This window comes from Macaca mulatta, chromosome 4 (assembly GCF_049350105.2).
Source record: "Macaca mulatta isolate MMU2019108-1 chromosome 4, T2T-MMU8v2.0, whole genome shotgun sequence".
In the NCBI taxonomy this organism is placed as follows: Eukaryota; Metazoa; Chordata; class Mammalia; order Primates; family Cercopithecidae; genus Macaca; species Macaca mulatta.
The window spans coordinates 71,785,077-71,811,069 of record NC_133409.1 but is presented as its reverse complement, the minus strand read 5'-3'; the positions used below and the strand labels follow the sequence as shown (position 1 = coordinate 71,811,069).

Below are 25,993 nucleotides of genomic sequence, written 5' to 3'. Positions count from 1 at the left end.
CACAGAGTTTTTATTTTAGAATGGCAGAGTAAAAGTAATAGGGCCATTCTAAGGGTTCTTGTTGTCACCATGCAGTATTTCTGACAAAAGCTGCTCTAACTGTAATGCATTTTTGGCCCCATTAAGACATTCACCCCAAGCTAATGCTGCTGTTCTAAAATAAAGCCTGAATAAGTCAGGTAAAAATTGGATTTTTAAAAGCATTACTTTGTCCATATTTATCTTCCAGTCTTTCTAAAATTTCTAAGCAATTGAATGACTTTCCACTTCATTTTAACTGTACACATCTGGCCTCTGTTAGAGAACCTAAGTGCTAACCTACACTAGAAAGATGCCTTCTCATTCTGCTTTTTACACTCATTTAACATACATTTACTGAACTCACTGGTTTTCAAGGTTATTCATGATGCTTCTTATCACACAGCATTCTCAAAATACTAGCATCAAAATAATTTTTAAATGGTTGTTCTAGATGAAATACTGGGTTCGGAATTTCATAATGGGTTTTTAAATATCACTGCAAGGGTGATAGATTTATTGTGCATTTGAAATTCCAAAATACACAAACATTAGTAGGCACCGACATTTTAAGGGGAAAAAAATGTGCGATAAACCTTATTAGAGACATTTCTCCTGATTAAATTATTTTTTTTCCTCTCTGAGCAAAATAGAACAATGGCTCCAGCTCACAAAATATCAGTGCTTGGTTGGAGCTTAATTGAAACTCATAATTATTTTTTCTTGTGTACCAAGAGTACTAAGATGAATGACCCAGCCTCTGCCCTCAACGAGCTCAGAGCCTTGTAGGAAAAACCTACAAATGGCAAAACTCTAAGTCAGTAGGGAATTACAGGCCAAAGAAGATAGAGCAGTGCTGGGCACCTTCCCAAAGGCCAGGAGGGTCTGCAAAGATTTTCTGGGGGATGTGCCTCTGCCAGGTGCTGGTGATACCAAAAAGGATGAGACTGTTTAGGATGTCCAAGTCCAGTGAGAGAAGCCAGCTTGTACGTAAATACAACTCAAAGTGGCAGGTGCACAGTACTATGAGTGAACACTGAGAGGGCCTATTTCTGCCCAAAGAGCAGAAGGAGAGGGTGAAACACAGGATAGAAGTTCAACAACCCCTTAATCTTTTCTCTCACTTGGGGCTTCACTAGGACACCCCGTGTCCTTCTGACTCTGGGAATCAGACTTCCCCTACACACCAATCACAATGCCTAGTAGGTCAGACCTTCAGGGTCACAACTCAGTGTGGCCTGAGCCAGTGCTTCCCAGGTCTCAGTGCCTGTATTACTCACCTGACCTGTAACTCTGTATTGGTTGATACTGTTAACATGCAGATTCAGACACAGGAAGCCTCAGGTGGGGCTTGAGATCCTCATTCCTAACAACCTCCTGGTGGAATGCCAGAATGCCGCCTGCTGGTCCAGGAACTAACTACATTTTGAATAGCAAAGACCCAAATTTTGACTTGTGTTAACATTGTTATTTGGTAATTAGCAAATAAATCTATCACCCTTGAATTGATATTTAAAAACCCATTATGAAATTCTGAAGAAATGTCACCAGCTGTTTGTTGTAAATATGAAAACAGAAATTGGGCCAGGAGTAATAGCAACATTAGAAACAATTGTTATAATTGGGATTACAAATTATCGAGTGCTTTTCACTTGGCTCCTTGTTTCAGTTGGTAGTAAAAACTAGTAATAAATAGGGTTTCTTTCATTCCTTACAATTACTGAATGAAGCAAGTATCATTTTCCTATTTTGCAAACAGAGGCAGAGGTTAAGTAACTAATTCAATGCCACACAGCCAGTACAAGGCAGAACTTTGTGATTCAATTCCAGATCTCTCTTATTCCAGAGCCAATACCCCCTAAAGGGCATAGCCAAAAGAAGCAAATGGAAAGTTGATAGAAGTGCAGAATAAGAAGAGTGAAAAATGTGATGGCCTGTGGCATACAAATGGCTTAACCTTCTGGGGACAAAAACTAGCAGCTACACAAGTGCCCATGTCAAAGAGCTCTGTTGAGTGATGCTTTTAAATGTGACCAATAGATACACATGAGCCAAAACAAGGAGGCAGCTGGTGCTAATCTGATTCAGTACGTTAATTGGGGAAAGCACCGGAGCAACTATTTTATACTCTTTTTACATATTATATATAACTACGTATATGTAAATATTACGAACATGAAGAGAGAACTGCTGACTCGCCATCAAGTGACATCTCAGTGAAGATTATATATCAAGTCGGAAAAGAAATTACATGGATATACGCACTGATGGAGCCAGATTCTGACCACCCAAAGTATGGACCAGAACCGTATTCTTAGCAGTTATTCAGTCTGAATGCACAAAGGATTTATTTCTTGAATTTCTGATCATTTTAATATAATCATAAAAATGGCGATTTAAAAAAAAATGCACTAACAAGTATACCGTTCCAGGAGTAGTAGTATTACTCCAGGGCAACTCTTTTCAGATAAATGGGTCATGAATTAAGAGGTGGCATTGAAAGCTTGCTCAGTTGCATAGATATATGCTGGCTTAGCTGAAGCAGGGTACCTATCAGAAATTTTAAATTGAGAAGTGAGTTGCTTTTCCTCACAGGGAAAATTTGTCACAACTAAGAATAACTATCTGTACTTGGTGAATGGCTTCCTTGTCCACCCCAGTGCTAAAGTGGGCTTCACAAATTTGGCTTATTTAGCAGATAAGTTCGTGGGACCGACACTGAATCAACAACAGCATGGTAAAACTGGATGCTTTCAACAACCATGACAAGACAGCGCGATTATAATGAAGTTTGATTGTTGGATAACGAGTTGATTGTGGGTACTATGAGTCACTTGAGGCTCAGTTCATTTACATGTGATAAAAAGCACAGTGTCAATGGTGAAATAATAAACCAAACCATTAGTCCTTCTTCCTCACTGACTAAGCCTTTGTGTAGAACCCTGAGATAGGAAGATCCCAGCCAATGAATACAAAAACTTTACATCCCACCATATAAGTGAAATGATCTCTCAGCAGGAAGATAATGACGAAAACCTTCAACATCTGTAGCACTAAAACATTGAACCACACTAACTTTTGGCAACATTATGAACAACTCTCCTCTGTGTTACCTTGAAAGAGCTACCACATACTGAGCACTTACTATAATTGTAAAGATTTGTTCCAAGTGTTTACGTGTCAGATTCATTCAGCTCTTGTAGCAGAATGGACGTACTTTTGTGTTCTATTATTATCAATTATTATCTGCCAATGAGGAAACAAGGATAAGAATAGGTAAAGTCAGGGGTCCCCAACCCCTGGGCCATGGACAGGTATTGGTCTGTGGCCTGTTAGGACCTGGGATTCATAGCAGGAAGTGAGCAGCAGGCCAGCAAGCATTACTACCTGAGCTCTGCCTCCCCACAAATCAGCAGTGGCTTTAGATTCCCATAGGAGCCCAAATCCTATTGTGAACTGCGCATGCGAGGGATCTAGGTTGCATATTCTTTATGAGAATCTCATGCCTGATGATCTGTCATTGTGTCCCAACACCCCCAGATGGGAATGTCTAGTTGCAGGAAAACAAGCTCAAAGCTCCCACGGACTCTACATTATGGTGAGTCGCATAATTATTTCATTATATATTATAATGTAATAATAATAGAAATAAAGTGCACAATAAATGTAAGGTGCTTGAATCATCCCAAAACCATCCCCCACCCCCATCCATGGAAACATTGTCTTCCATGAAACTGGTCCAAAAAAGTTGGGGATCGCTGGCTTCAGTAACTAACCAAAGGTCATCCAGTTGATAACAGAGGCAAGATTTGTACAGAGGCAGCCTGACTCTAGAGCTTGTTTACTCATCATATTGTAATACAGCTTGCGAGTGGTGATACAGGAGACTGCCCTGTTTATAGCTGTAAGTTTAAATCCTAAAAATTTGGTGACTTCAAGAGTGAAATGAGAACTAATTCTGATGTGTAGACTCATTTATTTTCCAATTCAGCCTAATTTTCCAAAATTGATCTTACTTCAACGGCATCTTGACCATTAAGAAAGATGGAGGAGCATTTTTTTTTCTTCCAAAGTTGAGAATATGAAACTTTTATTTTTATATTTATGTATAATATATATCAAAATCCCAGATGTTATGTGGATTTTAAAATAAAATAAAATATAAGTGTTTACATTGCAGCAGGTCATTCAGACTTCAATTTTTCCCTTCCTCTGTGAGGGATACTTTGGGAAAGGATGAGGAGCACCATTCAGACTTGACACTGTGCTTTAGGGCTGTAAGAATTATATGTGAAACTTCCAAATCTCTGCCTTGGGAAAATAGATGTTTTTAGTAATCAGAGAAATCTGTCATATTCATCATCCTCAATAATTAATATTTATTTTGCATCTACAATAGAGAACACTGAGATTCCAGGAAAACACACACACACACACACACACACACACACACACACACACACAGCCCTTGCTCATAAGAGTTTTTCAATCCTATTGGAAAACAATATCTAAACAAAATGGTGAAGAATAATATTAGTCAATGCTCAAGGATTGACAATATAATCTATAAGAATGTCCAGATTGATAGAAATAGAGATTCATCATCTCAGTCCCAGCTGTATTTTGAAGAGAGCAGTTAGGTTAGGCAGCCCCTTTCAGGAATAGTAACCTCAGAACCAAGAGAGATTTTCTGTCTAATCATCTGTGTAAACTTGAGGCCCCTTTAAATCAACCTCTTTCAAGGACTTGTTCACCGGTAACTTAAATACTCAAGAATGCTTGGCTTGAGGCTCATCTTACAGGTGAATTAAGATCTTATCTGAGTATCAGTGAGACTTTCTATATATGGAATCAAGAGTCTTTCTATTGCTTCTATTTGTCAATCCATGTTCTAACATTTGGGATCTTACAAGTGAATGCATATCCTCTTATCCTCTTCTACATGGCATCACCTCAGTGATTAGAAAATTATGATTTTGATTATCTTTCTCTTCTTTAGAGGAAACACCTTTGTTCTAAAAGTAGTGTTCTTGTAAGACGCTCATGAGTTCTTGTTAACTCTCCTCCTTTTAGTCTTCTGAACATATTTCAATTTATTTCTTAAATTGTAGTGAGCAGAATTGAACATATCTGTTTAACCAGCCCAGAGAATATCTATTACATCTTGTTTTAGAAAACATTTCTGTTAATGCATTCTAAATTCCCATTGACTATTTTAACATCACACTGTTGGTTAATGCTGAATTTACTGTCCCGAATTTTTCATATGCTCCTGTTAAACCATGTTTCTCCCATCCTAGCCGTAACAGTGTTTTTAGACCTAAGTTTGTAACCTTAAATTTATCCTTTTTACATTGTATTTTGTTTTATTTGGCTCATTGTTCAACCTGTGAGATGGTTTTGATCATTGCACCTGACCCTGGGGAAGGAAAAGAAGTAACAGAGTAAAACTGTGGACAGCGAGAAGTTAAAGCATTTCTTGGAAGATATAACTAATGCACAACAATGAAAAACCTTCTGTGATTAGTACACCTGATTTATATGAGTTCCTTACTAATAAATTTGCCTAAGCTTTGAAAGGAAAACCATTATGCTGAGTCCATTAGTATTTATTCCATACCAGCTTTCCCAGCACCTCACCATAAGGACTAGATGAAGTGTTTTTACAGGTGTCTGATAGGATGCCAGCTGTAAAACACTTTCCATCCTTGCTCAGCTCAAAAAAATCTGAAGTCCCAGTTTTGTGCACAGGTGCATCCTTCTTTGCAAAGGAGAGACCAGCTTCTCCTGCCTTGTTCTCCTCCACCATGTGAAATCAAATGGGTTTTTTACACTCTTCCTCCATAGGGAGGTAGGGAGGAGGAAAAAAGAATTGACCTCGACATATTAAAAAATATTTGAGAGTGTCAGTCCATAGTTATGCTTCATTTTACATAATTTTTCATTTTTTTAACTTATAACATTAAGAAAATGTGGTTGGCTTAAAAAATTAAAATCGGTGACCTGAAGGAAAAAAAAATAACAGACAGATTTTTTCCCTTCTGTATTTACTGATAAACCCACACCAATCCCCTGAGCACCAGTTTGCAGTGATGCACAGGAAGTAGAAGCAAATAGGGGTTCCTGGATGTGATCACCTGAGGGCATGCAGCCATTTTCCATGCTTACTTACCACGGGCAGGGGTTTGGGAAGGAGCTTCCTAGGCACTGTCACTAAGCAGCTCTCTGAGATAGTGCGTCTTCCGCCTGCTCTGTGTCTAATTATTCAGACGCGCCAGCTAGGTAGCAAAATATACCTCATTGCTTGCTGGGCGGTCCAGAAGTTTAGACTGGAAATACAGATAAGATGCTGAACTGCTGGTATTCAGGGACTTAGAGAAATCAGTCAGAAAAACAGGAGTGATTTGTTCCAAATGGTATGGAAACTACCCAAAGGAAATCAATGAGTAGGAATTTGTTTCCCGAAGGAAGATGATTATGGGACAGCATACACAATTACTTCAGAAGAGCACAAATAAAGCGTTTGCCTGTGATGTTTCTTTTTAAGCCAGCCGAAAGACATAGAAGAGAGTGAAAGTCTTGCAAATCGTTTTATTTATGTACTTATTTAGTTCTTTTTTTTTTTTTTTTTGAGACGAAGTTTTGCACTGTTGCCCAGGCTGGAAGTGCAGTGCCGCAATCTCAGCTCACTGTGACCTCCACCTTCTGGGTTCAAGCGATTTTCCTGTCTCAGCCTCCCAAGTAGCTGGGATTACAGACTCCTGCCACCATGCCTGCCAACTTTATGTATTTTTAGTAGAGACAGGGTTTCACCATGTGTGGTCAGGCTGGTCTTGAACTCCTGACCTCAAGTGATCTGCTCACCTCAACCTCCCAAAGTGCGGGGATTTCAGGCATGAGCCACTATGCCCGGCCTTGCTCTTGCAAATCTGACAAATAATATTTGAACCCCTCTACAGTGATTTCAAACCACAACAATCTCAGAGATTTCATGAATAAATGGATATCCAAGATGGCATTTACTTCGGATTGTTTCAAAATTGAGTATTTAACAGTGAGAAAATTAAGGTAGTCAATTCTCAAGAAAGTTTTTGAGTCTTTCTGCAAATTTTCAGGAGATAGACAAGAAATTCCTGCCTGGTATAAAGCTATATATATATATATAAAAAATGTGTGTGTATGTGTGTGAAAAAGAAAAGAAAATATAGATAAGTATAAAAGATAATAAAATAAATACTCCCATACCCAAAACCCTATTTCTTTTTTCTTTTTTTTTTTTTTTTGAGACAGGCTCTTGCTTTATCACCCAGGCTAGAGTACATGGTGCGATCCTAGGTCATGGCAGCTTCAAACACCTGGGTTCAAGCAATCCTCCTACCTCAGCTTCCCAAGGAGCAAGTACCTGGGACTACATATGTATGCCACCATGCCTGGCTACATTTTTTATTTTCTGTAAAGATAGAGTCTCACTGTGTTACCAGGCTGGTCTCAAACTCTTGGCCTCAAGTGATCCTCCCAAAGGTCTGGAATTACAGATGTGAGCCACTGTGCTCTGCCTCAGTACCAACATATAACTATAAATATTTTGCTTTTTCTTCAGATCTTTTTTAAAGAAATGATTAAAGTTGAAATTCTTTCTTTTCCAATCACACCCTGATCGTCATCCTCCCAAACACCCAGTAATGGATTCAGTCCATGCTCTGTAACTGCATATGTTACATATATTGTCCAGAAAAGATATGTATTGTTGTTTTGTATGCTTATGAAAATTATATTGATACTGTATTTAATATTTTGCAGCATTTGTTATTCAACATTGTTTTATGATTGCCTCAGGTAGATTCATATAGATCTAAGTTACTCATTTTAAGAGCTGTTTTGTATATTAACATATAACTATATCACCATTTTAAAATTCATTCCTGGAAAAGTGAGAATATTGGTTGTGTCTTAGCTCAGGCTGCGATAACAAAATGCCATAAACTGGATAACTTAACAACAGAAATTTATTTCTTATGGTATTTCTCTGAATGTTGAAAGTCTGAGATCAAGGTGCCAGTATGGTTGGGTTCTGGTGTGAGCCCACTTTTAGGTTGCAGACTACTGACATCTCATTTTATCCTCACAGGGTGGAAAGACAGCAGGAGAGTTATCTGGGGGTCCCTTTTTTAAGGGCACTAATCTCATTCATGAGGCCTCCACCGTCACTGTCTCATGACCCCGTCCATAGGCCCCGCCTCCTGATATCACCGTGGAGATTAGATTTCAACATACTCGTTTGAGGAGGACACACACATTCAGTATTTAACATTCTGCTCCTGGCTCTCCACAGTTCATGTCTTCACATGCAGAATGCATTATTTCCATCCCAGTAGCCTCAAAAGTCTTAACTTGTTCTAGCATTGGTTCTCAAGTCTCAAGTCCAAAGTCTTATCTAACTATCATATAAATCAGATATGAGTGATTCTCAAGGTGTCATTCATTCAGAGACAGAACTCCTCTCCAGCTATGAACATGTAAAACCAAATATTAGGTTGGTGCAAAAGTAATTGTGATTTTTGCCACTTTTAATGGCAAAAAACACAATTACTTTTGCACCAGCCTAATAAGTTGTGTACCTCCAAACTATAGTAGTGGGACAGATGTAGAATAGATATTCCCATTTCAGAAGCAAAGGAATAGGAAAGAAGAAAAGAGTGACAGCTTTTAAGTAAGTCCAAAACCTAGCAAGTCAAATCTATATCTCAGGGCTGGAGAATAATCCTCCTGTGCTTGATGCTGTGCACTCCAGGCCCACTGGGGCAGAGGTCCCATTTTCCAGACCCAGTAGACTTGAGATATTGCTGCCAAATTTGGGTCTCAATCCCAGGGTTCTGCTGGGCAGGCACCAAACCTCCAAAGCTCCTCCCAGTCCTACCCCTACACCTTTGACTGGAGGTAATCTAACTTGTTGAAAATGAGGCAATTCTTCCTCCACCCTTTGCAACATGGGATGAAGCCCTGATGATCTCTGAATCACTTTTTTGTGGTCATTCTTCCCTTGTCTTGAAGAATAGATCATGTTTGCAGCTGAAAAGTTTTATGGTCTTCCCGGTAAAATCCAAAAAGTCTGACAACATATCTTCATTCCTTCCCATATCCTTCCCATTCAGTTCAAACTGGCAGTTTTCCTGCTGAGGTAGCTAATTCAGTCCATGCTTCACACCATACTAATCTCCTTATCAAATGGTGGCTTGGTAATACTCTTAGTGTTCTCTTTTAAACATGCGTTCTCATTTTGTGCAATATGGATTGGCTGAGAATTTTCCAAGCTCATAAGTTCTAGTTTCTTGTTGTTTGATAAGTCCCTCTTCACATCATTTCTGTCTTCTCCGTTTTACTAAACAGTCAGGAGGAACAAAGCCACGCCTTCAATACTTTGCTTAGAAATATCCTCATCTAAATATCTGACTTCATTGCTCACGAGTCCCAACTTCCACAAAACACTAATAATATGAACACAATTCAACCAAATTGTTTGCTGCTTAATAACGAGAATTGCCTGTTCTCCATTGCACAAGATGGAGAAAAGGACAGTGAAATTTACAGTGTTAATGAGGATAATAACATGCTTTTACTGCAGTCTGAGAATTCATCAAAATGGCCTTCACTATCCATATTTCTACTAACACTCTGTCCATGATTACATATGTATTCTTTAAGAAGATGGAAGCTTTCTCTGCAGCTCTTCTCTTTCCTTTCTGAGCCCTAACCAAATCACCTTTAAAAGTCCCTTCATGACAGTCTTGGTTTCTTCTAGATGTACTTCACAACTCTTGGTTAGTTCCAAAGCTGCTTTCACATTTTTAGGTATTTGGTATAGCAGCACCCCACTTCTTAGTACCAATTTCTATCTTAGTTTGGGCTGCTATAATAAAATACCATATATAGGTGGCTTATCAATAAGAGACATTTATTTCTCACAGTTCTGGAGGCTGGAAAGTTCAAGATCAAGGTGATGGCCTATTTGGTGTCTGATGAGGGCCTGCTTCCTGGTTGCAGATGACTATCTACTTTCCATGTCCTCACATGGAGAGAAGAAGAACCAGCTCTCTGGCCTCTTCCTGTAAGAGTACTAATCCCATTCATAAGGGCTCTGCTCTTGTTACCTCTGAAAGGCCCTATCTCCAAATATCATTACATTTGGGATTACATTTCAGCATATGAATTTGAGGGGACATAAGCATTCAGTCCATAACAGATTGTTTCCAATTTAAGGTATTAAATATACTGTAATTAGTGTCTTCATATACAGGTTTGAGTTTCTCCAGTGTATAAATATAAAAATGGAATTTGTCATAGGTTATGTGTATTGTGAACTACGTGTAGTCAATATTGTTCTTCAAAGTGATTTCTCAATGTATATTCCTACCATTAATGTGAGGAGGAGTTTTTAATTTACCCAAATACTCTTCCAAAATTGATATTATATGACTTTTTAACTGTGGAAAATTTGGATGTGGAATACTTTTTTATCCACATTTCTCTGTTTAATAGTTCTGAGCATCTATTCATTTAATTTGCAGTATTTATATTTTCCTCTTTTATGAACTGCCTCCAAATTTGTTTGCCAATTTTTCTATTAGGTTTTTATGTTGTTAAATTGCAATCTGTTACTTCTTATTATGGATAATATTCCTTTGTATTTTCCAGTATGATTCTCTATTTTTCTTTTATTTATGGTTTCCTTATTTGCTCAAAAGTTTTTAATAAACTAAACTATATAAAAAGAGCTTTTCTTTTTGAGCTTGATCTTGTAGTAAGAAATCCTTTTCTGCTCTGAAGCTATAGTCTACATTTTTATGACAGTCTTAGAATTTGTAACTTTTTTTAATTCATTTTTTGAGTTTATTTTTGCAAGTATTATCACTTGGAGGTGTAATTTTTTATATATAAGTGCAAATATCTCAACACCATTTTTGAGTAGTCTGTCATTCCTAAATCATAAAGATGCATACTCTAATTTAAGCCAGGATTGCATAAATGCCTGAGAAACCTCAGCTGTCTGAGAGTTTTATTATTTCGATCTACATATCTGTTCCCATGCCATTGCCTAATTATTATGATTCTATATTATTAATAGAACAAATGCTCCCACTTATTTTTATTTTCAGACATGTCTTGATTATACTTTGCCCTTCAGTCTTCCATGTAAGTTTTAGAATTCATTTCTTAAGTTCCATGAATGATTCAATTAGAATTTTTACTGCAATCACATTGAATTTATAAAATAATTTATGACAGTTAAGATTTTGGTCTTCCCACTTGAGAAAATAACCTAACTCTGTATTCAGGTCTTATTTTATGTTTTTTGATAAAGTTTTGTAGTATTTCTATAAAGTTCTTATACAACTTTTGTTATAAATATTACCAGTTACTGTTTTGGTTTTGCTATTGATTTGAATTATGCCTTTATTTCTCTTATATATTCAAATTCGTTATTGCTAGCATATTAGAAGTATATGATATTTTAAAACTTAAACTGACATCCCTCTTGAGCTCCCTCTAATATCACTGAATCTCTTGGAATTTTTATGTAAATAACCATATCATTTGTCAATAGTAAACTTTGTGTTTCCTTTTCCAATATTTATTTTTTTCTAATTTTGATGCAGTGGCTGCAAAATTAATAATTTTGAATGTTGGGTATATAGACTTTATTGTTTTCTTCTTATCATTAATAGGAATGCTGTAAAATTAACCATTCTACAAATATTTGTGTACCTAGTATGTGCCAAGCATTTCACAACAATGAACGAAACAGACAAAAGTGTCTACCTTCATCAAATTTGTTGGCTTCTTGGTTAGACAAACAAACAGGTAAAACTTGTAGTATGACTAGTGGTGATACATTATATGGCGATAAGTTAAACAGGAAAAGGTAACAGGCCATACTGGGGATGGGGTGAGGGAGTTCATTTTTAAATAAGACGGTCAGGAAGGTTTCAAGGAGAATGTAACATTTCAGTAAATACTTGAAGGAGTGAAACCCTAAGTGTGGAACAAGTGCAAAGGTCTTGACGCCTAATTGTACCAAGCATGGCTGAGGAGCAGCAAGGAGGCCATTGTGATTGAAGCAGAGAAAAGGAGATACATTCAGGGGAGTAACAAAAAAGCAGACTGTAAGAACTTCACTCTGAATACAGATGGTAAGCCACTGGAAGATTTGGATTAGATTTGAATGGAAGAGTCTTTGCTGAAATTATCTGACTTAGGTTTGAAAGGCTCATACTGGCTGCTGTCTTGAGAACAGAATAAAATGGAATTGTAATAGAAGGAGACAGGAAGTGGTAGAAACAGAAAATGGGTGGGGGATACCAGTTTAGAAGTCTTAAATTTGCTGATCTGCTGATGTGACATCCAAATGAAATAGAGGAGTCAAGGATGAGTCCAGGGTTTTTTGGTGTGAATAATGAGAAGGATGAGGCTTTTCATTCACTAAAATTGGGAAAACTGTGGGAAGAACACTTTTTTGGGAAAAGATAATGAGGGCAGATTAGAGCATGTTAAGTTTGAGAAAGCCAAGTGAAGATATTAAGTAGCTGGATATATGCATCCTGAATTCAGGAAAATTGTCTTCACTGGGCATGTAAATTTGAGAATTTTGTACAGAAAGCTGGTAGACCCAAAAAAGTCTCAATGAGTTCATCAAAGAAGTGATAGAGAAGAAAGAACACTGTGGCCATTCAAAATTTGGAAGCGAGGAAGATGAAAAGGAAACAACAAAGTAGACTGCAAAGAAATGATGAGAAAGACAGGTGAGTGTGGTGCCCAGGAGGCGAGAGAAGAAAGTATTTCAAAGAGGGTGGAGTTAAAATAGTCAGTTTGGACTACTGTAGACAAAGTGTCATAGTTGGGTAGCTTAAAAACAACGTAAACTTGTTTCTCACAGTTTTGGTGGCTGGGAAGTCCAAGATCAAGGTGGTGGCCTATTTGGTGTCTGGTGAGGGCCTGCTTCCTAGTTGTAGAAGATTGTCTTTCTGTATCCTCACATGGTGGGGAAAAGCAATCCAGTTCTCTGGCCTCTTCTTATAAGGGCCCTAATCCCATTCATGAGCGCTCAACTATCATGAGCTAATTACCTCCCAAAGGCCCCAGCTTTTAATACCATCACAATGGGGGTTTGGAGTTCAACAAATAGATTTTGGAGGGGCAACTTCAGTCCACTGTAGTGTAAAATGCTGTTGGCCCAGAAGGAGATGGCAAAATAACTCTGGGACTTAATAATATGGGGACATTGAGATGTCTACAAAATCTGTTTCATTAGAGGGTTAGGGCAGTCCACTCATTTTTGTAATTGATGTAATCTTAAATTTAATTATTGAGTGTATCTATACAGAGAAATGTACTTTTATTTTAGCCAGGTCATTAAGTTCAGCATCCTATTTTACCAATTTGAGTTCTTTTTTCTTATATTCTACTCTTTCCCTCTAATTTTGTTTTCTTCTGACTGAAGTAGGTTCCAGCAAATATTTGAGTAATCTACTCAGTGAGTTTATCAGAAATAATCTTCACTCTTGAATTTTTATTTAGCTGCATATAAAATTGTAGGATGATTATTATTCCTCAGCACTTGGAACACATTACTCCATTGCCCACTGTCTTCAGCATCTAATATTGCTCATGGAAAGTCCACTGTCAATCAAAGTATTACTTGTGTGTGGGTAATTCAGCTTTTGTCTTTATCGTCTAGATGTGTTTTTACTATTTTGTGTAGAAGTGTAGATTTATTTTTATTTTTATTTTTATTCATCCTACTCAGCATGTGGCATACTCCTTTATGTGAGGCTTTGTTCTGTTTTGTTTTCTTCCAATTGTAGGGAGTTCTTGGCCAATTTTCCTTAAAATATTATGACTTTCCTGACAATCCATTATTTCTCCCCTTATGAAGAAAATCTTGTTGGGTGTATATTGGGACCTTTCAATGTTACTGGTCTATTTATCTCAATTCTCTTTTCATGTTTTAGCTTTTTATCACTCTTTGCTGAATTCTGAGTATATTCCTTGGCACCATCTTTGGGATTGTTTGGGAAAGAGCTGATTATGTGTAAATCTTTTAATAGCTATTTGTGTTTGTTTTTACATTCCCATTATGTCTTTTCTTATTTCATATTTGCCAATTTTGTTTTATAATTTATTTTATTTTATTATTTGTTTTTAATTGACAAATAATAATTGTACATATTCATGGGGTACATAATGATGTTCCAGTACATAAAATGTAGAGTGATAAGGTCAGGGTCATTAGCATATTCATCATCTCAAACATTTATCATTACTCTGTCGGGAATTTTCGATATCCTCCTTCCAGCTATTTGAAACTATATATTATTGTTAACTTTAATCATCCTACAGTGATGTAGAACACTAGAACTTATTTCTCCTATCTAGCTGCCATTTTATGTCCCTTAAAAAATGTGTCAATGTGTCCATATCCCTCCTTTACTCCTACCCTTCGCAGCCTCTGGTATGCTATGCCCTTCTTTTTACTTCTATGAAATCAGTGTTTTTTAAACTTTTACATATGAATGAGAATATGTGGTATTTAACTTTCTGTTCCTTGCTTATTTCACTTAATATAATGTCTCCCAGTTCCATCCCTGTTGCTATGAATGACAGGGTTTCATTCTTTTTAATGGCTAAATTAGTATTCCATGATGTATATATACCGCATTTTCTTTATTCATTAATCTATTTTTGGACACCTTGGTTTTGGACACCTTGGGTATCGTGAATAGTGCTGCAATAAACCTGGAGGTGCAAGCATCCAAAAGGCATCCAAATTGGAAAAGGGGAAGTCAGATATGTTTTCTAATTTATTGTTCTCCCATTTAAATTGTATTCTTTTCTTTATCACATTGTTTATCTTAAATATATATTTGTTAAACTAATTTTAGGTGATTCTGTTATTACCACTTGATCAGGAATATATTAATCTCCTAATTGTTGGTTGTCTGTTTTCTGGTGTTAATATGGATTTTTGCTTTCAGGTAACACATTGAGTGAGAGATGTATTTCTTACTGTCACTTACTCTTCATAATGTAATGCTTTTCATTTGTTTCCACTAATCCCCTTAAGACCCTTAGTCTTGAAGCAGCTCTTTTATCAGTATCTCAGGATTCCCTGCCATCTGGCAGTGATTTTGGAAAATTCCCTGACGCAGTCACTGAACAAATAAGCTGATTGGCTGAAGTCTAATCTGGATGGCTTTTTCTGCATCCTACCCTTTCTGCAGCTAGGCATTACTGAATAGCAGAAATAATTTTTTCAGTACTTTTTTGTGAATGGCACAATCACAGCCCCTGATTTTATGCAGGCAACCTGGAATCAGACTCCCACTCCTCCTAGGGGAGCATCTGACACCTCACTGGAGTGTGGGACCTTTGCCCGCTTCTGTTTCAGTATCTGAATTGCAGAATGACTGTGGCTTTAGACCCCATTTACCTACCTCTGTGGTTTTCTGCTCTGTTTCCGGTCAAAAAATGTGGTTATCTGGTTTTCAAGAACACAGTATTTTTTAAAGTGTTTATCATTGTATTCAGAACCGAAAATATCATTTTAAAATAATGAGCTCATAATGCCAAAATAACCTGAAGCACTTTATAGTTTTAATAAGTACTGCTCTCAGCCACACATTTGACAATGTATGTGTATGATTTACATACATGACATATTTATGAAAAACATCATTCAGTAGATTGCATTACTTTTTCTAAGAGTTCATGCTAAATCTGATACTACCCTAAGATGAAACTTTTTATTTTAATCCTCAACACAGTCTTAGATCAGGATTGGTCCTATAAATAGGTAGCAACTCATTTCGCCTTATTTGTAAGATCACAGATAGGACACTCTGTATCCCACTATTTATTTTATCTGCCATGATATATAAATTCCACCAGAGTAATTCCCCTGAATTTGATGACTTTTATTTTCCCCTGAGTCTCTATTAAATAACAATAAATTTGGGCGATGGAGGAAGAGAAGCTAATGCCTTTGCAACACTGACACCTAACAGAAAATAAGGCCCTTTGGTAATGTTATTAAGGTTAGGCCTCTGGAGGATGAGTCAAAAGTGCCAAAAAGGATATTGAATGTTTCAAAGGAAGTGAGAGAGGGCCAAGAATAAACTTGATCTTCCTCATACTCTTATATAGTTAGAAACCATGCAACAATCATTTATAAAGCTCAGTTTATCTTACTGTAAACATTAGTGGAAAAACGAGTTACATACACCCTCTATAATCATTGAATGGTGTCCATAAAAAAGGCAGACTTAATCATTCTTGAGTAAAGAAGGAAGTTAAAAATAAATTTTCAAACCTTATCATATTTACTTTACCAACAATCTTGATTACATGGCAACTTTGTTGCTATAATTTTATGCAGCAGATCATGGTAGATGTTCCTCCACAAAGTTTTTAGTACATTCTTCTAAAAAGTTTTCCTGAGAACTTTTAGTTTGACTTCTCAAGCTTCCTTGTTTTACCTTTTCTTAAATTATCTCCCTCCTCCCTTAGTGAAATGAGCCTTCCTTCAGCATGGTAACTTATCCTTACTGCTTTTTTCATACCCCATTTTTTTTTTAATCTCTTTCAGCCAGTTGGGTCCTGAAGTAGCTGAAATGCGAAAAAGGCAGCAGTCCCAAAATGAAGGAACACCTGCTGTGTCTCAAGCGCCTGGAAACCAGAGGCCCAACAACACCTGTTGCTTTTGTTGGTGCTGTTGTTGCAGCTGCTCCTGGTATGTCATGTTACCTGTAGGATGCCACACCCAGGCTTGGCAGGCACTAGCGTGAACAGGCATGCCAAGTCTCAGAACTGTAGAAACTTCTCAACATGTCTTTTTTTGTTCTTTCTTTGCAAGTAGGACTTATTGAAGTCTATCATTGGTTTAATGCAAACACTTCCACAAAGAAAACATATAATATTTCCCCCAAATCTACATTTAAATTGATAATAAGGTAAAAAAAAAAAAAAAAAAGGTGTGTTTTATATCATGTTTTTCTCCATCTATGCTTCTTAAAGATTTGGGTGAAAATAAGATTTTAGTTACATAGGTATTTATCAATAAGCAATGTTCTCCAATGTTACAGTCAAGAACATTAAAATAACATCTAGTAACACTGCATGTAGTATTGAATGTGTGTGTGTGTGTGTGTGTTTTTAGTTCTCTGCCTCTACTTGATAGGGTGTTGAGCATTCAGCTGCATGACCAGATAACTGTAAGTCAGGGTAACAACCTCTGCCCAGAATTCCTGCCAATAAGGACAGAGAGAAAAGAGTCACTGACTCACAACCACCGATCTAAAAGGTCAGTGGCTGCGCTTGGAATGAAGTCCAACTCAGTTCATTGAAAAATCCTGAAATTAGAGCCAGAGAACCTACTTCCCATTGCAGTGTTATCACTGGCAGGCTCTGGGACATCATGCAAACTCATAATCTCTATGTTCTTTGATTTCCTCATTGGCAAAATGATGAAGAATTAGACAAGCTAATTCCCAAGGTGCCGTCTAATGCTAAATGCCCATGACCCAGGGAACTCAGAGAACCTGCTCAAGTTCCAGATTCATAAAGTGCCTAACATTTATGCAGGTGAGATTCTTCAAGGGGATGCTAGACTTTTTGAACGATATATTTTAGGGTCTTTTAAAATCCAGTTTACAAGTGGATCTTCTAGCCCAACAGTGGTCTTCTGGGTCTCCCCAGACTAATTCAGAACCTAAAGAAAGGCCCCTATGTTGGAGTCATCTCTCTGTGTATTATCTCTACAGTTTCCCAACGTATGTTGAGGTGGTTTTTTTGTTTGTTTGTTTCTTTTTTTGTTTTTTTAAATGGCAAAACGTTGTATCACTGGGGCCAAAATAGAAGGTAAAGAGGGCTGTACTAGAGTGGTACCTTGGTGATGAACAAGCTTCATCCACTCTAGAAAACTCCAGTTCCAGAAAAACATCAGATATTGCAGTAATCTGGAAAGCTTAAGTAGTTTTTATAAATATCAATATTGCTTCCCAGATGATGATTCTTTGTTACAGAAAGTCATACTGTATTAGTCCATTTTTATACTGCTATAAAGAAGTACCCGAGACTGGGTAATTTATAAAGAAAAAGAGGTTTAATGGACTCACAGATCCACAGGGCTGGGGAGGCCTCACAATCATGGCAGAAGGTAAAGGAGGATCAAAGGCACATCTTACATGGTGGCAGGCAAGAGTGCGTGTGCAGGGGAACTGCCCTTTATGAAACCATCAGAACTCATGAGATTTATTCACTGTCATGAGGACAGCATGGGAAAAAACCATCCCCATGATTCAATTACCTCCCACCGCATCCTTCCCATGACAGATGGGATTGTGAGAGCTACAATTCAAATGGGATTTGGGTGGGGACGCAGCCAAATCACATCATATACATAATTAGTTTTATTTCATTCTTAAGCCTTAATAATTTAAGATAGAGGAAGCAGAGTTTGAGATGAAGTAAATATTTCAGTCATAGTTGTGTAATCTTTTTCTGTGTCATGCCTGAAGAGATTATCTAGCTCTGGTCTTAATCTGTGAAGTACCATGTAGTGACTTACTATAGTGGTTCTGAAGTCAGACTGCCGGACTTCAAATCTTATCCTCACCCATCTCTATCTGCATGACCTTCAGCAAGTTAGTTAAATGCCAGTAATAAAAATCCCTGCCTCATAAGGTCATTGTAAAATTAAATGAGATAAAATACATAGCAAGCCGAGAACAGTGTCTGATACATAGTAAGCATTTAATAAGAGTTACTCTCTGGGCTATGGAGCACTTCATATTGAAAAATAAAGATCACTTTAAAGAGGAACTGGCTTGAAATAATGCTTTAAAAAAAGATCAGTTTGTAGCTATAACACAAAAATTACCTTGGAAAAGAAAGCTATTTTATTTTAAATTCTGTATAAAACATCACCAATATATTGTTACACAAGGTTGAGGAATAGACCTCTATTGCTCATTTGCACTATACCAGGTTCGTGTAATCAGTATATAATTTTCCTTAGCTGCCAAAACTTATTTCTGAATTGCTTTGAGATTAAAACACCAGAACAGATAGAATACTGAAGTTTCTTTGTGCTATATGTATTAGCTGCCATATATTTAGTGAGATTTGCTTTTATCAAGTTTTAAAGGACATATTAAATAACAGAACATTTAGCATTAACACATGAGCATGAGATTATTGCAGTACACAGACAATGGGTGAAGAAAAAAACAACTTTTGGAAGCTGCATCAACTCTCTACACCTCTAGAGTGGATCCCCAAACATTGGGTACATTGGCTCCATGCTCTGTTAGCTCTAGACTAGCAATACCCTTGTCAGGAACTGCATTTGTTGTCAATGAACATTGGATGCCTAAGTCTAGGCCGTAAAATGTACAGTCTGTAAATTTATAAGTCCTTCTGTATATGATAAATGATAGATAATTTCTAATAATTATAAACCACTTGATTATTATGTATTTATTTATATTTGAGACAAAATCTGCTCTGTCATGTAGGCTTGATTGCAGTGGCACAATCACAGCTCATTGCAAGCTCCAACTCCTGGGCTCAAATGATCCTCCCTCCTCTGCCTCCCCAGTAGCTGGGACTACAGGTGCATGCACCACACTTGGCTAATTTTTTTTTTTTTTTTTTTAAGTGGAGTCAGTGTCTTGCTATGTTGCTTGGGCTGGTCTTGAACTCCTGGGCTCAAGCAATCCTTATGCCTCAACCTCTCAAAGTGCTGAGATTTACAGGCATGAGCCACTGTGCCTGGCCACTTAATGTTTTTTAAAAGGATAAAAGTTAAAGTTCCTTGAACTATGGATTTTAATTATGACTATATTGTCTTACTACAAATGAAAATGTCCTTTACCCATATGTTTTTGAAGTACCATTATTTTTGTACTTCAGGTTTATAAAAGAAAATTATAAAGGCTTTTTGGAGTAAAAAGAAAAAGAAATAAATGTTCTTCAGATTTTCCAGGCTAGGTCAAAGGAGCAGAACAAAAAGAAACACTAAAAATGTAATTTAGGGACTAAAGAAAAAAGTTAGAAATCAAAATATGAAGTAACTGTCATTCGTCAATGGGAGCAGTTGTCATGTGGCTGAATTTACTTCCTTTTAAGGAAACAGAGTGGTAGGAAAAATTTCTATATCTAGTAATAAATACAAATACCTCACCCTAAGCTTCATGTTATGGGTTTTTTAACAATGTAACATTTTCCTCAAATTTGCACTTCTCATTCATATTTCATTGTCAGCTCTTCTCTCATTTTTAAATTGATTCCTGTCTTTATAACATTACCACCACATTTTTGGAGGGGAGGATACAGAGAGTAAGTACATAACTGCTGAATTGTTCCCCAGTTTCTTTGAAAATTCTAAACTGTTTAGACAGCCTTCATAGTGACTGATCCATTCTCTATCTCTGTCATAGAGGCACTTTCTCCCCCCACATCAGTCTCTCTCCTTATCTCCCTTTTCTCCTCATAGCCCTTGCAATTAAAGAAGAGAAAACAGGAGGATGAGGTTTAGAACCATTAACATCCTTAAATACGTAAGCAATGGATACCCAAATCCAGGGCGTAAAATGGACAATCTGTAAACATGTAAGACCTTCTATTCATGGGACTAAGCTAGGGTGAAGAGACCATTTTGTCAAGACCATTTGTCTACGGGTTCAAGGTTGACACTGGCAAGTGGAATGTCTTGTTTCTTCAGATAGTAACCTTCTTCCCTTTTCTTTATAAGAAAGAAATCTTTGAAAGATACTGAAGGCTCCTCTCAAACTGCCTTCAGTCAGGACAGTGTGAAGCAGTGAGGTTGTTCAGATGCTCACACGTGAGATAACACATATAAAAATGCAGGGCAGACTAGAAACTGCTGTGTGCTTACAAAAAGGAGGGGCATCAAAAATGGCCATAGAGCTTTCAAAGTTTATTATGAGCTTAAAGCTCATTTTCAAATTGTCCTACGAACTCTCTTGCAACATCATTCAGTGGTTGCATTAAAATAACCCATGCTACTTTTTCACATAAAATCTTCAGGTACTAATTCCTCTTTTAATACTGGATGCTTCTGTGGGTGTCCCATCAAGCAAAACAGGGTTCCCTGTGTAAAAATTAGAACTCCAGAGACCTCAGCTACAAGCTCTCCAAAATGTTTACGTTGCCCTCTGCTTGGCACATCATGGTTGTGAGTTGATGGCTGTGGAGAGGAGAATAATGAAATATCACTGGCCATAGCCCTGGCTCCAGCTTGCAGTTACCAAGAGAATGGTTCTGTCTTTAGCTACTTTATAAATTAGACTTAGGTATAAGCTTTCATTTGAAACAACAACAACAACAACAGCAACAACAAACAATGTTTGGAAAATGTTGTATCTATTTTTACAGGTAAGGAAACTGATGGCTTGCTGATGTCAGTAGACCCATTAGGGATTGAAGTGGAACTGAGATGCAGGCCTCTGAATGTCTAGTCCGTTGTTTGGTTCATTTTAACGGGACACTTCCAAACTTTTCGTTTCCAGGTTTGATATGAGCCATTTCCAAATACGACTTTCCCAGTTGAATTCACAATCTCATGCACTCCTGGGTATTGCCCGTGAGATTTGGCCCACTGCACTGGACTCTTCTCAGGAGAGATTGGTCACAGACTGAATTTAGTAAATTAACTAGCCTTTGGAAAGCTAAAATTGTCTCTCTTTTGGATACATTGGTTCCCAGAGTTTCCAGACCATGGGATGGATCTCACTAAGTAAATGTTAAGTGCTTCATAAATATGCTTTGGACTGCCCCTCCCTCCATTTCTAACAAGTACCATGGCCTCTATAATTCAAAACAGTGCAAAAATAATGTCCTATTTTATCCTCTGATGCTGTCACACTTTAGCTCTCTGCCAAAGGAAATACTAAGATGCATGCTTTAAAAGTCAAAGGATATTTTTTGAAAGGAAAAACAAAAATCCATGCCTCCACCATGGTAAAGAAACCACTCCCTGGAAATAAAAGTCCTCACACATGCAAGGTGAATCATTTCATCTGAGGCACCAGGGAATACGTGGTTTCCTCTGTGCCTGTCACCCTCGGAGAGCTGATTCATCTCACATGGCAGAATATGTTAATCCTGCAGAGTAACTCACACTGCACAGGATTTCCAGAGTACTTGTAAACAGACCGTCCTGCATACCACTTACAAAGAAGCAATACAGAAGTCTCCAGTTTGGAAACTCCATCTGGCCATGGCATGGGTACATGTCCTCAATGTTTTTATCAGTTATATCAACTTTACACAATCAAAAGATATCTATCAAAATGAACCCAAGTTTCTCAGGCCATATACACAAAACCACAGTGGACAATAGGACTATAGACTGAATGAGAGTTAATGGTAGAAGGAGCCTCACTCTGGTGAAGAAATCCAGAGTCCCAAGAGGACAGGAGGAAGAAACTGTAGATAAAGAGGTGGCAGGTGCATTTGGTGACAGGGCTGTGCACGGTGAGATCTGCTGACCCCAGATACCCCAGTCAGCTTCAAGGTTCAGACCCGGACAAAAAATCCAAATTTCAACCAAAGCTGACTCACCCTACGTGGCAATGTGGTGAGGACTGTCTATGTCTGGATGGGCCAGGAGGTACCAGAGCTTCAGGGATGACCTTAGTAGTGGGCTGGTGCTGTTCATACCCTCTGCCCTAGAAAAGGGTGAACACATGAAAGGTCAGAGTTTGACTCACCAACCCACTGAACCATTTTTTATACGAGTGATACTCCTGTCTGTCCCATGTTTTTGTTTTTTAGGTTAATACCTTCAGTAAAAATTATAGTACGTAGAGCTTGTATTTGAATTCACAAACCTCAATATTGGTCATTGCTGCCAGGCATTTTAGTAAACAGATAACTGAAGTTGCATGCATTAAAATAGCAAAAAATAGGCCAGGCACGGTGACTTATGCCTGTAATCCCAGCCCTTTGGGAGGCCGAGGTGGGTGGCTCATGAGGTCAGGAGTTTGAGACCAGCCTGACGAACATGGTGAAATCCTGTCTCTACTAAAAATACAAACATTAGCTGGTATGGTGGCGGGTCCCTGTAATCCCAGCTACTCAGGAGGCTGAGGCAGGAGATCGCTTGAACCTGGGAGGCTGAGGCTGCAGTGAGCCAAGATCACGCCACTGCACTCCAGCCTGGGTTACAGAGAGAGACTCTGTCTCCAAAAAAATGAAAAATAAAAAATAAATAAATAAATTATATATATATATATGTATATGTATATAAATAAATTTTGGCTTACATTATTTGGCCAATATTAGTAGGCATTTAACATTTGTTGAATGGGTGATGGATTTGGATTTGCCATTTGAGCCTACTTTATGAAATATAAAAACTTGTGTCACAGAAATTCTGTTCAAAAATTACAGGCACATTCTCCCAAGTCACCAGATTTTTTTATGCACCATTTTTCTTCATACACCTCTGTGTGTGTGTGTGTGTGTGTGTGTGTGTGTGTGTTTTAAAGGTAGTAGTACTAATTAGTAGTACAGAGGGGCATGAATTTGGGGAGGGAGCACTAAATCTGTTTAGTATTTGTGGGATATAAAATCAAGAAGAACAAAATAGAAGACTAGGGAGATAGGCAGTGACAAATAATCAAATATCTTTTACACCTTATTAAGGAGTTTACACCTTTTTAGAGATGGGAAGCAATTGAAGAGTTTTAAGTAAGGAGGGGACAAAGTCCATTTTATATTTTAAGTATTCTCCTGAGGGAATGGAAAATGTTTGGAAGGAAAATACAAAAAGTAAGGGGGATGTTGAGACTTTTATAATAGCCTTGGTGAGACATGGTGAGGCCCAACATAAGGAGACAATAAAAGGGATGGAGAGAAGTGCATTTTCAAGAAAAAATTAGGATATACTGCCAAGAATTAGTGATAGACGAGAAAAAGAAGGATGACTCCATATTGCTTGCATGAGTAGCTGGGTTGCTAGTGATCTCATCAAATGAGAGGACACTGCAATAGGAAGTTATTTAGGTCAAGGATACAAAGACGAGTTCAACTTGCTCTGATTGAGGTATCCAAGAGTTAGTTGCATAAATGAATTTGAAGCTTGCAAGGCAAGCATGGATGAAATATGACAATCTGGGACTCATCAGTTGCAAGAGATTAGAATGATTGGCCCTGGTGAGTATTCCAGGGTGAAAAGCAGGGAGCTACAGACAGAAACCTCAGGACGCACCACATTTAAAGAACAATGGAGGAGTGAGAGAGTTGCAAACACAGAACGTGGAGAAGAGGTGATGTAAAAAATGACATGCAAAATGCGGCAAGGGGGCCGGGCACAGTGGCCCACAACTATAATCCTAGCACTTTGGGAGGACATGGCAGGAGGAAAGCTTGAACCCAGGAGTTCGAGACCAGCCTAGGCAACATTGTGAGTCCCCATCTCTACAAAAAAATTTAAAAATTAGCCGAGTGTGGTAGTACACACCTGTAGTCCCAGCTACTCAGGAGAGTGATGTAAGAGGATGACTCGAGCCCAAGAGTTGAGGCTGCAGTGAGCCATGATCACATGACTGCACTCCAGCCTGAGTGAGACCCTGTCTCAGAGAAATAAAATAAAACACAGCAAGGGACTGTTACAGAAGCCAAAAGAATTGAGAGTTTCACAAAGGGAAGTCTGAGGTTGCACATACACCAGGGAAGTCCAATACAATAAGAATCATAAAACATTTTGTGATTTGACCAACCTGGGGGGCTTCTTGGTGAACTTTGAGAGAACAAAGCTTCCCTGTAAGATGTGCAACAAGGAAGAACTTGGAGAAAGAAAAGCTCCTGACAGAGAAAATGAGTGAGCCCCTCTTTAAAGGCTCTGAGACCCCATATGCTCCTCCTTCAGGGTGAAGGTTTGCTTTGAGAGAAGTTGGAGTTTCCTTCCTGACTCATTCAAAGCAAATTATTCATTTTCCAAGGCAACATGAAATTCAGCCATTCCAAATCCAAGTCAGCTTTATTAGCTACCCGGACAATATTTAAGAACTTCCTCCAGAAAATTCCAATCAATAATGCAAAAATGAGGTTGACTTCTTTGCTACCCTTATTTATAAAATTTCATAGTTGTGTTACACCTGATTAAATTAAGTATTAGCCCTACTTTTGCTTCTCCCATTAAAATTCATTATTTCTTATGGGCCTAACCTATTGTCTTTCATGGTCTAGGTGTGGTAGACCTATTACAATCTGCCTGCTATTTTAGCACATGATTCAAGAATTACTTGTTCTGTTTTTGTCAGATAAGACAATCAAATTCACTTTTTGTGAAAATGAAATTGATTTTATAATTCTGCTGGACTGGGTGCTATAAATTATAGCATATATAAATGCTCTAAAATCCATATCTTTGTTTCAGATATTAATATATTATGTATTAATATACATCTTTTTGCATGGGAACGTCTGTTCCTAAGTGAAACACAAATTTCTGTCACTGACACTTTGTGTATAAAGTGATATACTTTTTTTTTTTTTTTTTTTGAGAGAGAGAGTCTTGCTTTGTCACCCAGGCTGGAGTGCAGTGGTGCAGTCTTGGCCCACTGCAACCTCTGCCTGCCAGGTTCAAGCGATTCTCCTGCCTCAGCTTCCCGAGTAGCTGGGACTACAGGCACACACCACCACACCTGGCTAATTTTTTTTTTTTTTTTTTTTTTTTTTGTATTTTTAGTGGAGACAGGGTTTCACCATGTTGGCCAGGCTAGTCTCAAACTCCTGACCTCAGGATCTGCCTGCCTCAGCCTCCCAAATTGCTGGGATTACAGGTGTGAGCCACTGCTCCCAGCCAAAGCAATATAGATTACTTAAAAATACAGAGCCATTTAACTGCCAATTCCATAGTAATAGTGGAACAGTAACTTTAAGTGTTTCGTTC

The 25,993-nt window shown here is 37.8% G+C and overlaps 1 protein-coding gene across 2 annotated transcripts in view; it reads left to right on the top strand.

The window, feature by feature from the left end:
- The window catches only part of RGS17 (regulator of G protein signaling 17), a 125,990-nt gene that overhangs the window by 69,177 nt on the left and 30,820 nt on the right, over positions 1–25,993 (top strand). For both annotated transcript variants that reach the window (XM_015137102.3, XM_078001235.1), the window contains exon 2: positions 16,658–16,801. In XM_015137102.3, the coding sequence (XP_014992588.1) occupies positions 16,683–16,801 (119 nt within the window). In that variant the 5' untranslated portion in view covers positions 16,658–16,682. The remainder of the gene's footprint in view (positions 1–16,657; positions 16,802–25,993) is intronic.